Source organism: Lytechinus variegatus, chromosome 12, assembly GCF_018143015.1.
Source record: "Lytechinus variegatus isolate NC3 chromosome 12, Lvar_3.0, whole genome shotgun sequence".
NCBI lineage: Eukaryota > Metazoa > Echinodermata > Echinoidea > Temnopleuroida > Toxopneustidae > Lytechinus > Lytechinus variegatus.
The window spans coordinates 7,936,078-7,949,209 of NC_054751.1; the positions used below are offsets into that span (position 1 = coordinate 7,936,078).

Below are 13,132 nucleotides of genomic sequence, written 5' to 3' on the forward strand. Positions count from 1 at the left end.
CTGATAATCCAAGAAAATCACAATTAGATGAGATTTCACAATTTTATACACAATTACTGGTAAGGTGTGGTGCGGGGGTACCTCAGCCAACTCCCTGCTACTTTGATTCACATGTACAATAAACGATACAGAAATGATCAAAAATGCAAATTCATATATCAAAACGGTTCGGACATGAAGGTGTTTTGCTTATTTATGTTTGGTGTTTAGAACAATCCAGCTTCGTCAAACTCTACAGTCAACTAGTAGAAACGTAATATACACGTACCATGACGCTACTCATTCGAAGATAGAACTAGGAGTTGTTTTACGCTTGTCGACATTGACAAGAAGTCATTCTTTAAGAACAGTTATCACAAACAGTTATTTACCGTTTGATAGTAACAGTCAGGGGTCAGTATTTCTCAATCATACAAACGAATGAGGTCACTGAAATTGTCAAAGCTAATAATAATGGCAGTAGCCAATTACTTAGGTTCAATTTAGACAATAAACATTGAATATCACTTTGCTTTGTATTTGTCAAGGCAACTACCTGATAAATATGTTAATACCGAAAGTATTAACTAGTAGTGGCATCATCGTGAAAGCCACGTAGATTTATTTTACTACGTGATGACACGGGTATTTTCAAATATTGTTTTATGGCAAACAATGTCTTTTTGGCAAAAAAATGCAAACTAATGACGCAATGTAAAGCCTCAAGACGAAATTGGCCAAGCGTTGTTCTACTAACCATGGCGTGTTTTCCTTCAGCAAGAAATTTATCCGCAATGTGCTGCACTCGACCCAGGTGAGGTGAATGGGTACCCGGCAGGATTAATTCCTTGCATGCACTGAGCGCCGGTGATAGCAGCTCGAGCTAAAGCCGGGGTAATAATAGCAGCGCTTTGTATCCTCAGGCGAAAGGCGCTTTATAAATACCGCTATTATTATTATTATTACTATTCATCATCTTTCAAGGTTACGTCAAGAAGGACCAAAGGTTCACCCACAGGTAACAATTATTCTAGACTTGGAATTGCACACATTTGGGCCAGAGCACTGCCGCTGTCTAGATTACAATTATTAAGAAATAGTAACAAGCTCTACGTAATATTAGAGATTCGTGTAAATAACTGGTGATATCAGTAAGTAACAAATCACAGTAACACTTTAACAACAACTGCTTCTTGATGATACGTCGTCGTCAACAGGATATCAAATGAGTCCATGAAACAATTTCAAATACCACTGCACATTGCACGGAAGAACAAGAATTAAAGGTTTGTTGTAAAATAAACATTAGTCATCACCATCCTCAGAACTCGATGAAGGGTATGGTGACCCGACATACATCCATTTATCACGTGATAGTTCTAAATCACACGTGACTAGTTCATCATCATCATCATCATCGTCATCTGAATCATAACGTGCAGCAGCTCCTCGATGAGACCTTGAACTCGTCTTCGCCAACGTATCACCTTCGTCACCCAACAATCCTGCTAGCCACTGTCGACATCGTTCAACGTTCTCGCTGAGATACACATCGTTATCATGGTGGGTTTCTCGCAAGTGAAATTCTGATGGCTTTGTTTGAGACAGGGGTATGACTGAATCCTGCTTGGGTATCTCACGCGCGTCGATCATCCGACTCCGCGTGCGCTTGATATTCGATCGCCGTAAACCACGTGATTTGTTCGTGGCTGTTGCTTGCGCATTGTCCGGCGAATTGCTGTCATCATTGTCGACATCGTCGTCGCCTTGAACCTTAGCAGGTGATCTTGTCGATCTTGATGAACCGGCACTCGCGCATCGTCCGTCCGCTCGTGCTTCTGAACGGCCAGAAGGGTTGGATGGGACAATAATAGTTGGCACGGTATTTTCAGTTTGTTTTGTATCGATGGTCACTTCTTCGGGTGCAGCCGGAACAGTTTGCCAAGATGGTGGCTTCGGTGGTTTGTAAGAAGGTTCTAGTTGTCTGTGATTCCCGGATCCTTCACTGGTGGCAAACCCTGACCACCTTGATGTTGATTCCACATTCCCATCGGCATCATATGACCCTCCCTGTGTGGCTACTGTTTGCCAAGAAGGTGCTTTGGATGGCCTATAGCTCACCGATTCTTGAATTCGGTCGTGCCTCTGCATCCCAATCTCTTCACTCTTTGAACGACCTATCTTTTTCAACATCTCTGAAGCATGGCTAGGTTTGGGATTAGTTTTCACTTCCGGTTCAGAGAGGTTTTGCTGGGAAGGCGTTTGTAAGTTTTGCCAAGAAGGTGGCTTAGGTGGTCGAACACTTATGATGTCATCTTTCTTGGAGCTCTTGCTCTTTGTCCTTACCCTGAATCTATCGCAATTTGTTCTATCGCTGCTCTTGATTCTATCGATCCCATTTTCGTGTGGAGGAAATTCATCTACACTATTTTGGCTTGGGTGTGTAACACCACCTTCGTCATCAAACTCATACATGGCGCAGTCACACAACATAGGACATGATTTGGAATTGTCCCTTCTAAGTCGCGCAAAAGACGATGACACTAACTCCTGTCGATGGAACTCGCTTGGTGGATAACTCATACGCTTCGAACCACTGCTCTTTGCCCTAACCAATCGCTGTTCTACTTTTGAATTTGTGTTCCTTTTGCTCACATACTTTCTCGGTCGGCTTGATGCTGTCTGCAATCCAGCTGATGATGGTCTAATTTCCTGGATGACAACCGACGAATTGTTCCCGTTCGTGTTCTCGTAATCTGTTACCGGAGTCGATGTACTTTGTCTTGTTCGTTTCTGCTTCTTGACGAAGTCTTTGATGGAGATCAATCTCCGATGTCGACGATGCGTTTCTTCTCCCTTGATCTCGTCGTGTTCGTTGCTCGAATTTGATATTGGCGGTAAAGCAGTGGTCATAGTCCCATCTTGTTGGTGTCTTCGTAGGGGATCGTATCGTAAAATCACTTGATGTGATGCCATATAGGTCAACCTAGATTTGGTGTAGAATAAAATAGAAATGGAAACAATTAGTGGGGTTTCATATATTTCTCCTTGATAGTACACAAATGTCTTGACAAGGGCAGAATGAAAGAATAAGGGGGAAATAAAGCAAATTCAATTTTATAGGGGATATCATAACCATTATACTCATGGTAAAAATGAAAATAAGCCCACTGAGCACTGTGTATATATTGGGCAAATAAGAATACGTCTTGTTACTGGATCATAGTTTGCCTTAATCTTAGATCACCCGTCATAATCCAAAGTTAAATTCATGATACTGGTATAACAGCACCTTTGTTTTTTCACAGATATGGCGCTGAATGCTGTTTATCAGAGGTGTTCATCATTATCACCACCACTATCACACTATCATCATAACAGTCATCACCATCATCGTCATCATCATCAGCAGCAGCATCATCATCATCAGGGTGTCTATGATGTGTTATGGGTAAATTTAACTTACTTAGCTTGGGTTTGGCATTGTGTTCCAGTCGTCTTGTTTATTAACCTTGCCAAAAACCGTTCCCCAGACTGGAGCCTGTGAGATGACGATCCTGTGAAGATTGAACAAAGTGATGGTGAGGGTAAAGAATATTTAATTGCGACGGCGAGTTGGAACTTTGAGATATTCAAACATTCAATGAAACACAAATAAAAAGACAGCCCTAAGGACTCGAATGCTGATGTTTTGTCAACTCGGTCATCAATTGTGGAATCCATGAAGGTGTGAGAGGGGTTGGGCGGGGTATACTCTTGAATTGAGGTTACTCCTCAGTGTCAGATCGGGGACCAAAACAAGGGCGTGCGCCGCCGCGTGCCCACTGTTGATTGTTCGGCTCTTGTTGGGGAAACAATCACACAATTCATTAGATAGATTCAAAAATCTTTAATAAAACAATCAGAAAGAAATTATTAAAAAAATAGAAATGAAATAAAAAAAATAAGTAAATAAAATAGAATATAGGAATTACTTGGGAAACACAGTAATAATGTTCTGGTATGAATTTAGAGTAAAAGTGATAGATCCATCACTCTTGAAAATGGGCAAAAATAATACATAGGATTACGTGGTCTGAAATATTGCATCCTGTTTAAGTAGGAATCATAGATATCTTAAGGTCTTGAGCTGGCGCTGTTCAAAATGGCTAAGTGCATATTGGTTTAGCATGCGCATAACAATGAAAACCCTGAAAAAGTCCCCAATATTAACCCCATAGAACAAGGTATACCCCACTGGCGTAAATCCGGACCGAGCAGCTGGGGGATGATAGCAATATATTGACCTGAAAATTCAAAATTTTAAGGACACCCCCACACCAAGGGCTATATATACGGGGGTATATAGTCGTGTACATATACTACAATCTTTCGGTTAAAGGTCTTAACGATTTTTTTTTCGATGGCAATACTAAAATGGATTTGTTGTGATATATAAAGTAATGAATTACAATTAATATCAATATTCGAGCGAACGAAGGGAGCGAGCAAATTTTCAGTATTTGAATGACAGAATTGTGTCCAAAAACTTCTTTCAAATGGTGTGCAATTATCACATCACGGACAATGTATTGGTAGGTACACTATATTCCAAATGTGTTCATAATACTACCATCTTTCGGTTAAAGGTCCATCACGATATTTTTCGATGACTATAGTTAGAAGACTGAATGATGAACAAAATATTCCTTCAAAGAGTGTGTAATTATTGCAAAAATGCAGCGAGTGAGTGCTTAAGTCGGATAAAATGATATACATGATGAGGATAAAATTTATATAAAGAAAAGGGCAATGTTAAGAGCAAATAAGGATTAAACAGTCTCGATTTTGTTCAATGAAAACTAATTTTCTCACTGGTTTAAGGTGAGATAAGAATTAAAAATTGGATCATGACTGAAGAGAACAAGGATGCTTAATAAAATGAATATACGACATCACAATTCCCCCCCCCCCAAAAAAAAAACAAAAAAAAACGTGGAAATATCACAATGATGCATAATAAAAGGAAAATTTTGCAGTAAGGAAAGATTTTGTATAATCTATTGATGATGCATTTTCAAATTCATATTTGAAATATTTATTAGATTGTTATGGAATTAATGTGATTTAAAATCCCCAACAAACGGATGAAATTGTGAAATGGGTGGAAAATGTTCTAACTTGTCTCTGTGTTTAATTACCGGCATTGGCTTCGTCTAAATTCATCGTACACTCAAACTTGAAGCACCTTTATTTTTTGTACAAATTATCATCCGCTTGCACAAAGATGCTAGTATGCTCCTCCCCGTTCACACCAGTGTATTCAATGATTGGTTTCAAAAGTCATTGGCATCAAACAGTTCATAAATGGACGTATTATAACCATACGCGATAAAATGTGCATATTTAGAATGCGGAACTGAGACAATTTAAGCACTTTGATTGCATTTAAAGATGAATTCGCGCATTAACAGAAGCATTAATCATTTTACCATTAAAACAAATCATCGTTTCTGTCTTAAAAAATGGGGGTATGATTGTACATGCCACTCCCTCCCCCTCTCCGAAATGTGGTTGGCTATATCCCCCCCCCCACGATTTACGCACTTTATATTTTTCGGTGGAGGCACTCAAAACCCTACCAAATCACAAACATTGTCCCTATGTGTTTCTTGATATTCCTCGATCATTGCATGGGAGGTCTATTATCCATTTTAATTCAGTTATAGCCAAACAATCATTACGATCGCAAGTCTTCAAAAAGATCGAGGCATCGCTACACTGGAGAGGTCATTTTTTTTTTGCAACAGAACCCGGACAGATCCGTTGTCCAGACAGCAAAACATCTGATAGCGAACATGGACAATGGCGTGATTCTTGTGATAGCAGCATCCACATCTATAATATGTTTGCTCTTTAAAGATAGATTGAATGTTTAATCATGATTCGAACAATGAGAACAATCAAGGCGTGAATTGACGTAGGGCATGTGTTTATTCCATTAAATCATAGCATTGTGACGGGGTTCATTCACATTATAGAGCTTGTTTATGGTTTTATGGTTGATAAACTACAACTGTATTTTTAACACGCATTTTCCAATTCCAGGGTATTTGACGTGCGAACAAGATTCTGTATACATTATACTGCCAAGTGTTTTAAATGTATATCATTATGCAACATACACAACTAGCGTATAGATGAGGAGGGCGTGTGACAATGTACCCCCTCCCCCCAAAAAAAATTAATAAATAAATAAAATAAATGAATAAAAAATAAAAAATGAAATAAAAATGAATAAATAAATAAATAAAATAATAATGAAATAAAATAAAATAAAATAAAATAAAATGAAATAAAATAAAAATAAAAATCACGGTCAAGAAAATGGGGAGAAAGGGAAAGAAAATACAAGGAAAAGGGGTTAGAAATAATATTATTTTCTACAATATTATATGTCGAAATCTATATTAAAATTTGACAAAGTCCACCCAACAACAATTTAATAAAGGATAGAATCGAATCCGACATCGCAGCCACTTTATCCCGGCCTTGGCCTCTAGTAGAATCACATGATTAAACTCTTAACGACTTTTTTTCTAGCAGCCTATTGAGTGACACTAATCCCCCATTCTCGACTCAACAAGACAAAGCAAAAATTTTGAAAAAAGCATAACACTGGAAATTTCATCGAATTCGGATGAAAATAAAGAATCTTGAACAAGTTTTTTACCAAATGGTGCAAAACCTATATAATCAGACACATAAATTTACACGCGACTCTGTTAAAAAAAAATCGTTTCATTAATCATGAACCATTCAAAATATAAACATATTTTAAACTTCTGACACATATTATGTGCAGCTCGCAAGTGATAAAAAATAAAAACTTCAAAATTCCCAATTAGTAACGATGGATTGATTAATTATCACATTTTATGTTCCATCAAGACCAGTTTAGCGCAAGAGTGGACGACCCATTGGTTAGTTGTTTTAGTTTATCCAACATGCAATTACTATTTTGCAAAAAAAATAGCTACTTTGTGTCATTTCAATTTAACAGAAATGGTTAGAATAAAATGTAGGCCTACTCACAAACTGGTGACATGATATTTTCTCCGGCGACATTTGCTCCTGGCTTTATTTTGCCTCGAAATAGGGTCAGTTTTAGGGTTGCAATGGGGTTTTATGTAGGTTTAGGATAGGCTATAGTGTTAAATCAAGAGTTGAAGTTAGTCATTCCCTTAATGTGAGGAATTTACAGCGGAGCAATTGTCGCCGGAGTAATTGTCATGGTACCCACACACTAATTGCTGCATCCTGCATGGAACACGACGGTAGCACCTTCGTGGTGTAAACTTGCACCACCAGTGGAAAAGGGTGCAAAAGTTCATATCAATTTGTTGTGTACAAAAAACGCTCCTTTTATAAGGCATAGAAATGTGACGTTTAACGCACAGTCACTAATACGCGCCGCTGTCTTCGCATCGTGCAGGCAGTCTACGTGTATAGTGGCGGGCTGCTACATTGCGGTGCAGGGGTGTTCAACTTACATATCGTGAGCGCACTCAGCTGCGTGTTTTCACTTCTTCTCCTTTCTCTCCTTTTCTTGTAATTTTTCCTCGCATTACTTGTTTTCATAAATTTCCCTCTCACTTTCCTTGTTTTCTCACTCCCTTCAGTTTTGTAACTCTTCTTGATCACTTGCATTCATTGGCACACCCCCCGGTCAAAAATGGTACGGTTCTATCCAACATACACTCAAGTCGTCGCTGTACGAATAAGTAGAGAGATTTCGATTGTCTGCGACTGCAACGTATTCCTAGTTCACCGGAAGTGGTGACACCGCTCGTTCAGTATCACGTTCGTACATTGATGAAAACAGTTTCGATTTAAGTCGACGTACCCGTACCACGCCACAGCATATACCAGCGTGATAGCGAGCGGGCCGTGGGCCCGGGGGGGCCACTTACATTGACGAGTGGATACCATGCGCGACCAAAAAAACACGTAAAAAGGATGTCCTTTTCGCGATAGGGCACGTTACGTACGTAACGTGATAAGGGTGTCAAAAACACTAAAATAATGAAAAAAGGGTATCTATTTCGCTAGGAAAATTACGTGTTTAGGGTCGAATTTGCGGGGATGATAAAACAAAATTAAAATGTTTTATAAAGAATGTCCTTTTTTACCTCAACACTACGTGTTTAGAGTCCTAATTGCGCGAGGTGTAGAAGGTGGGTTCGTAATAAGGTATAAAACCGACGACCGAAGGACCCGTAACAATAAAACATTCCTGTACTTGTTTAGGGGTCCATTTCAGGGAATATTTGCCAAGAGTATCGTTTTGTTTCCAATACTTGTAAAGGGTAAGGTTTCACACGCCAATACTTGTTAAGGGGTGCATTTTCAGAATATGGAAATTACGTGTTTAGGGTGCTTTTCGAGACCCCATGGTCGCGCATGGTATCCACTCGTGAATGGAAGTGGCCCCCCCGGGGCCGTGGGCCGATGCTTGGCCGGAGAATCAGGCGTAGCATCACGCTACGAACCAGTGGGGCGACTGTGGGTGCAACATTTGCACTCTTGCGCAAAAAGCCGAAAAACACGGTTGTTTGGAAATAAAACATCAATTACCTATCGGATATATGTAGTGTCTGAAAACAGGACACGCTAAATGTAATGGAAAAGCTGGTAACAAGCAGTAATTTGCAGTTTACCAGCCCTGCTGAATCAACGAAACTCGAGTGTTGATGCGGCTTCATTCATTTTTGCCAAGCTGGGATGACGTCATCATGTACGAACTAGCGCTCGTTCGAGCACTATGACACCGAACGTCAAAACCCTCAGATACGAGTCACAGATTTGGTCAGTGGACGAGAAGGCTCGTCACAGATTACTTCGCGCATGCGCAGTGCTCCCAAAATTCCTTAATCTCGTACGTCCACATGGCACGTCACAGAAAACGAAAGGTCTCAAGTGACATTATTCACGCGCTGCGTTGCCTAGCTATGCATGTGTACTGTGTACACACAATGCCATCGGCTGAACCGGCCGCCAAACTATAGTGACCAAAATTGCAAAAGCTTTTGCAAATGTGAAAAGTGACAGAGGTTTTTTTTATCCAATCAAAATCATTCTTAGGTATTCGCAATCTACAGCATTTTCTGCAAAATGTCTTTTTTTGATAGGGTCTATTGTGACGTATATATTTTTTTACAACAATGTGAAGTCGCACCAAACGTTTCGTTTCCTGCACTTGCCCATTGGCTCATGTACAAATGGATTTTCAAAATCATCAAGAAAGGTTCCAAAAACCTCAAAAGTGACAGAACTTAATTTGACTAAAATTGACTGAAAATCATATCATGTTCAAGGTGAGAATCTGCTCTATTCTATTCTGTTTTGATAGATCACCTTGTTGACGCGTTTGGGAGATATCTTAGTAAATCCCTCAAAAACTGCGTATTTTCTATTATTCTCCATAGGGAAATAATTTAACACGCTACGCACTGCAAAAAAGGAGCGCAAACAAATTGATATGCTATCTATTTATCGTTATTATTTGTACCAAGAAATGCTCGTTTGCAACTTTTCACCTTTTAAATATATACTCGACGTTAAGGAAGGTTCAAATCTGCGACTTTAGCACACTCTGCACCCTATCGGGGTGCTAAATGTTGCACAAAATGAAAATAATTACACTCAGTGGCACCCCTTTGAGTGCTGCTACAATACCAATCCCCATACATGCCATTGGATTCATATTTGAACCCCTATTTCTTATAGTTCATACGAAAAAAAACCCATTGTATATAGGCATAGCAGTTTTTCAAGTCCGTGGTGACCCTATTTCTTGAAACAATCTGTAAACATAGATATAATCGAGACTCGTCCACATATTTTATACTATTTCCACAAAAAAAATATTCAAGTATTGCATTTGTGTTTCGCTGTGACTATTTGCCGACTATTTTAATCGGCTTGAGAGGGTTTCAAAGTAGCCGTCTACAAAGGAAATAACGGTGAAGAGAGTAGATATAATAAATCCGAGGGAGAGGGAGAGAAAGAGAGAAGAATAAAATAGGAGTTATCAGCTTACGATATAACTAGCATTGTTTGTGAAGCTTAGAATCCTTGTATCGATGAATAGAGCTTGCTCTGTTCGTTCTATCAATGTTTCGATGGCAATATAAGTAAGGAGCATGACTGAAAGGGGGCCATGGAGAGAAGGTGTGTTTCTGATAGAATTCCATTGTACCCTTTACAATTCCCAAGAATGACGCCAATTGTAAAGGCAACTTTTCGATTGTTTGCAAGATTATAGCCGAATATTCTCGTAAACCTTAATGTTTATTCCTCTCACACACGTTTTTTTCTTACACAATAATTGCCTACTACGCACCGGAGGACAAGTATTGCTATAATGCTTATTTGGGTGGAATTACAAGGACAAAATATGTGTATATAATGTACATGTTCATGTATGTGTAATGTCTAGAAAAGACAGTGTTATTTGGAAATTATTGTGCCTCGTTTTTACACGTATATAGCTGAAATAATCATAGATAAAACTACGAAATTATTCACAGGATTCGTGGCTGGATTGGGGGACGACACTGGGAGACAACTCGACCAGTTTGAATTTGTGCCGCCAATTAAAAAAGACACACATTCGAATGTAACGTTGGTTCATATCATTAAAAACACGCACGATAACGCCCCCTTTAAATTCAGGATTACTAAATCACTCCGAGTCTCCCGAGCAGAAGCAACCAACTAACAGCAAAGTCCAGATTACGCCATCAAAACTTATGTTGACGAAACATACTCTGCATTCGGGCGCTATAAAAATTAAAGTTGAAAATTGATTTTAGAATAATAGATCTCTAAGAACGTTTTGACTGTGAAATATTATATGCTAAAATGCATTGCCTGCATTAATTAAGGTCAAACAATATTTTGTGCGATCAGTCAGACGAAATTATTCACGAAACCAATGCAAATAAGATACAAAACACGGCAAAATGACTTGGAATTTTGCAGTGGATATATACATTTTCGCTTTGTCTGTTTGTTATATGTAGGCTTGAAATAAAGTGATGAATTATATATTTTTTTGTTTTCTCTTACGTTCATTGGGCCTAATGAGGTACATTACAACATTAAGAACAGACAATACAGTAATAACATTTTCTATCAATATTTCTTAATTCAATTCCTTTTTTCACCCGGCCAATTTTGAGGAGAGTTATAATTATGATCGTATAGCGTCGTTTTAAGGATGAAAGTCATCTCTTGATCTATGTAGGCCCTTGTTTTTACGATAAATGCTTCGAAATTTTCTGGATACTAAAATTACATTGAGATATCTTTGGGTGATGAATTTACAATCATTTAGGCCAATAAATATACGATCCAACTATACCTTGAACATACCTTGAACATACCTTGAAGTGCCACACTTCCATCTTCACGTGGGTAGATATTAGTGTGGCAGGGTTTGGGGGCTTTGAAGCCCATTAATAAATCATTAATCAATCAAAGCTCTTAATCTACTGAACTGTTAATGGGCAATTGATGCCTTCGTTGCATCTTGCATATAGAGAATATAAACTAACTTGCTTTAGAGCCAAACTTGATATTGACCAATTAATAATCAATTATTTTGCCATTCAGATAAAGTAGTATACAGTAATACATCGTCGCATCTTGACCTCACGCCACAGATGCCCTGCCCTGCACGTTACCGTATGCTTGATCCTCTTAAATAAGTATTAGGATTTCATTTGTGCGATTAATAGTCCCAATGCGGGTTCTTAAAATCAAATATTCATGATAAAGCCGTTCTCAAATCAAGGAACATTTGAATACATTAATACATATATAGCAGGTATGATATATAGGGATGTATAGTTGTATACTCACGTTGTTAATTAATGTTTTATAAGCCTACACTCCTATCAAAATACATCAAAAAGCTGCGTCTTTTTTCACTTGCAATCATAGCTCCAAAGATCGGCCTTTGCGCACTGAAAATCCGAAAATCCACAATCCACGCACGCACGGGTGACGATCCAACAGTCAAAGAGTGATCTGCAGCAGTGATTTTTTTCATCAACGTCTGCGATCGTTATGAAATAATGATGAAATAAATGCGAGATAGGTAAAGCTTGCACACGTTTCGTACCAAAAAAAATCATTGAGGTACTCCCCTTCAGCCTTCTTTTCGGTGAGGATGGTACGATATTTAGTCCTTGGCACGAATCGCCATAACTGTGCATAGAATATGAACGGACCACTACATGATTGTGTCCATTCTCCTTCTCCTATGAGAGTTTTTTCTACCTCCCTCTATTCATTCTCGAGTGTAGACAGGTCGAGGTAACAATAGAATGATGAGGGGAGGTTCTATTGGTCCGCCGACCCCCAGAGGATTTAGAAGCTTTTGGGGCATTCATGCTTTTTGCTTAGTGCTTACTATTTTTGTGGCCGAAACGGCCAAAACAAATTCATCCAAGCTCTCTATTTTTTTTTTCATTGTAAGAAGGGGTTGGTGAGGGCGTGGAAAAGTGTGGATGCAAAATCGAAAACGAAAATTATAGATATATGAAATCAACGGAAAGGAGGGGTTCACATTTTAGGCTAGGTGAGAAATTGAAATATACACGATAGTTTTAATTTAAAAACTAAAACAATTAGATGCACTGAGTTCAAACGATTAAAAAGCCAAAAAGGCACATTGAAAGATAAAAATGCACAGTCATTGTTGATTTCTTTGCAAACTTTTTTTTAGTGATGAAACTGGTAATAAACAAGACAACAATGCCAAGGTATTCTGTACATTGGTTGGGGTTAATAATTACACTGGCAATAACTTGTTTGAAAAGATACTTAACATTGATTCATGATGTGTTTACTAGTTTTCATATGATGAAAATCACACAGGACAACAAAAAATCAAATTCGTATTGATACTTTAGAGATATCTGTCAGAGGAAGTCATCATTGGCTAAATCTCATGGGGAGATGTCTTTTTGAACACTAAATCATGTTTATAGTTTCTAGGCTTCATTTTATAACATAGACACAGGTGACAGTACAAGTGGGACCTTGTAGCTAAGATTTTTTTTAGTCAGTGTTAACTTATGCCTTTAAAATCATTTTTTTTTTT

The 13,132-nt window shown here is 38.5% G+C and overlaps 1 protein-coding gene across 1 annotated transcript; it reads right to left on the reverse strand.

Moving 5' to 3' along the window:
* Window positions 1-942: 942 nt before the first annotated feature.
* Window positions 943-12,356, reverse strand: LOC121425086. The gene is made up of 3 exons (XM_041621059.1): window positions 11,887-12,356; window positions 3,446-3,536; window positions 943-2,965 (listed from the first exon to the last, which is right to left on the reverse strand). The coding sequence occupies exon 3, from the start codon at window positions 2,953-2,955 to the stop codon at window positions 1,285-1,287; it is 1,671 nt and encodes a 556-aa protein (XP_041476993.1). The 5' UTR covers window positions 2,956-2,965; window positions 3,446-3,536; window positions 11,887-12,356; the 3' UTR covers window positions 943-1,284.
* Between the last annotated feature and the right edge of the window lie 776 nt (window positions 12,357-13,132).

Bases quoted from the DNA above. Each gene is read 5' to 3' on its own strand.
- LOC121425086 (XM_041621059.1), bottom strand. From the start codon at position 2,955: ATGGCATCACATCAAGTGATTTTACGATACGATCCCCTACGAAGACAC.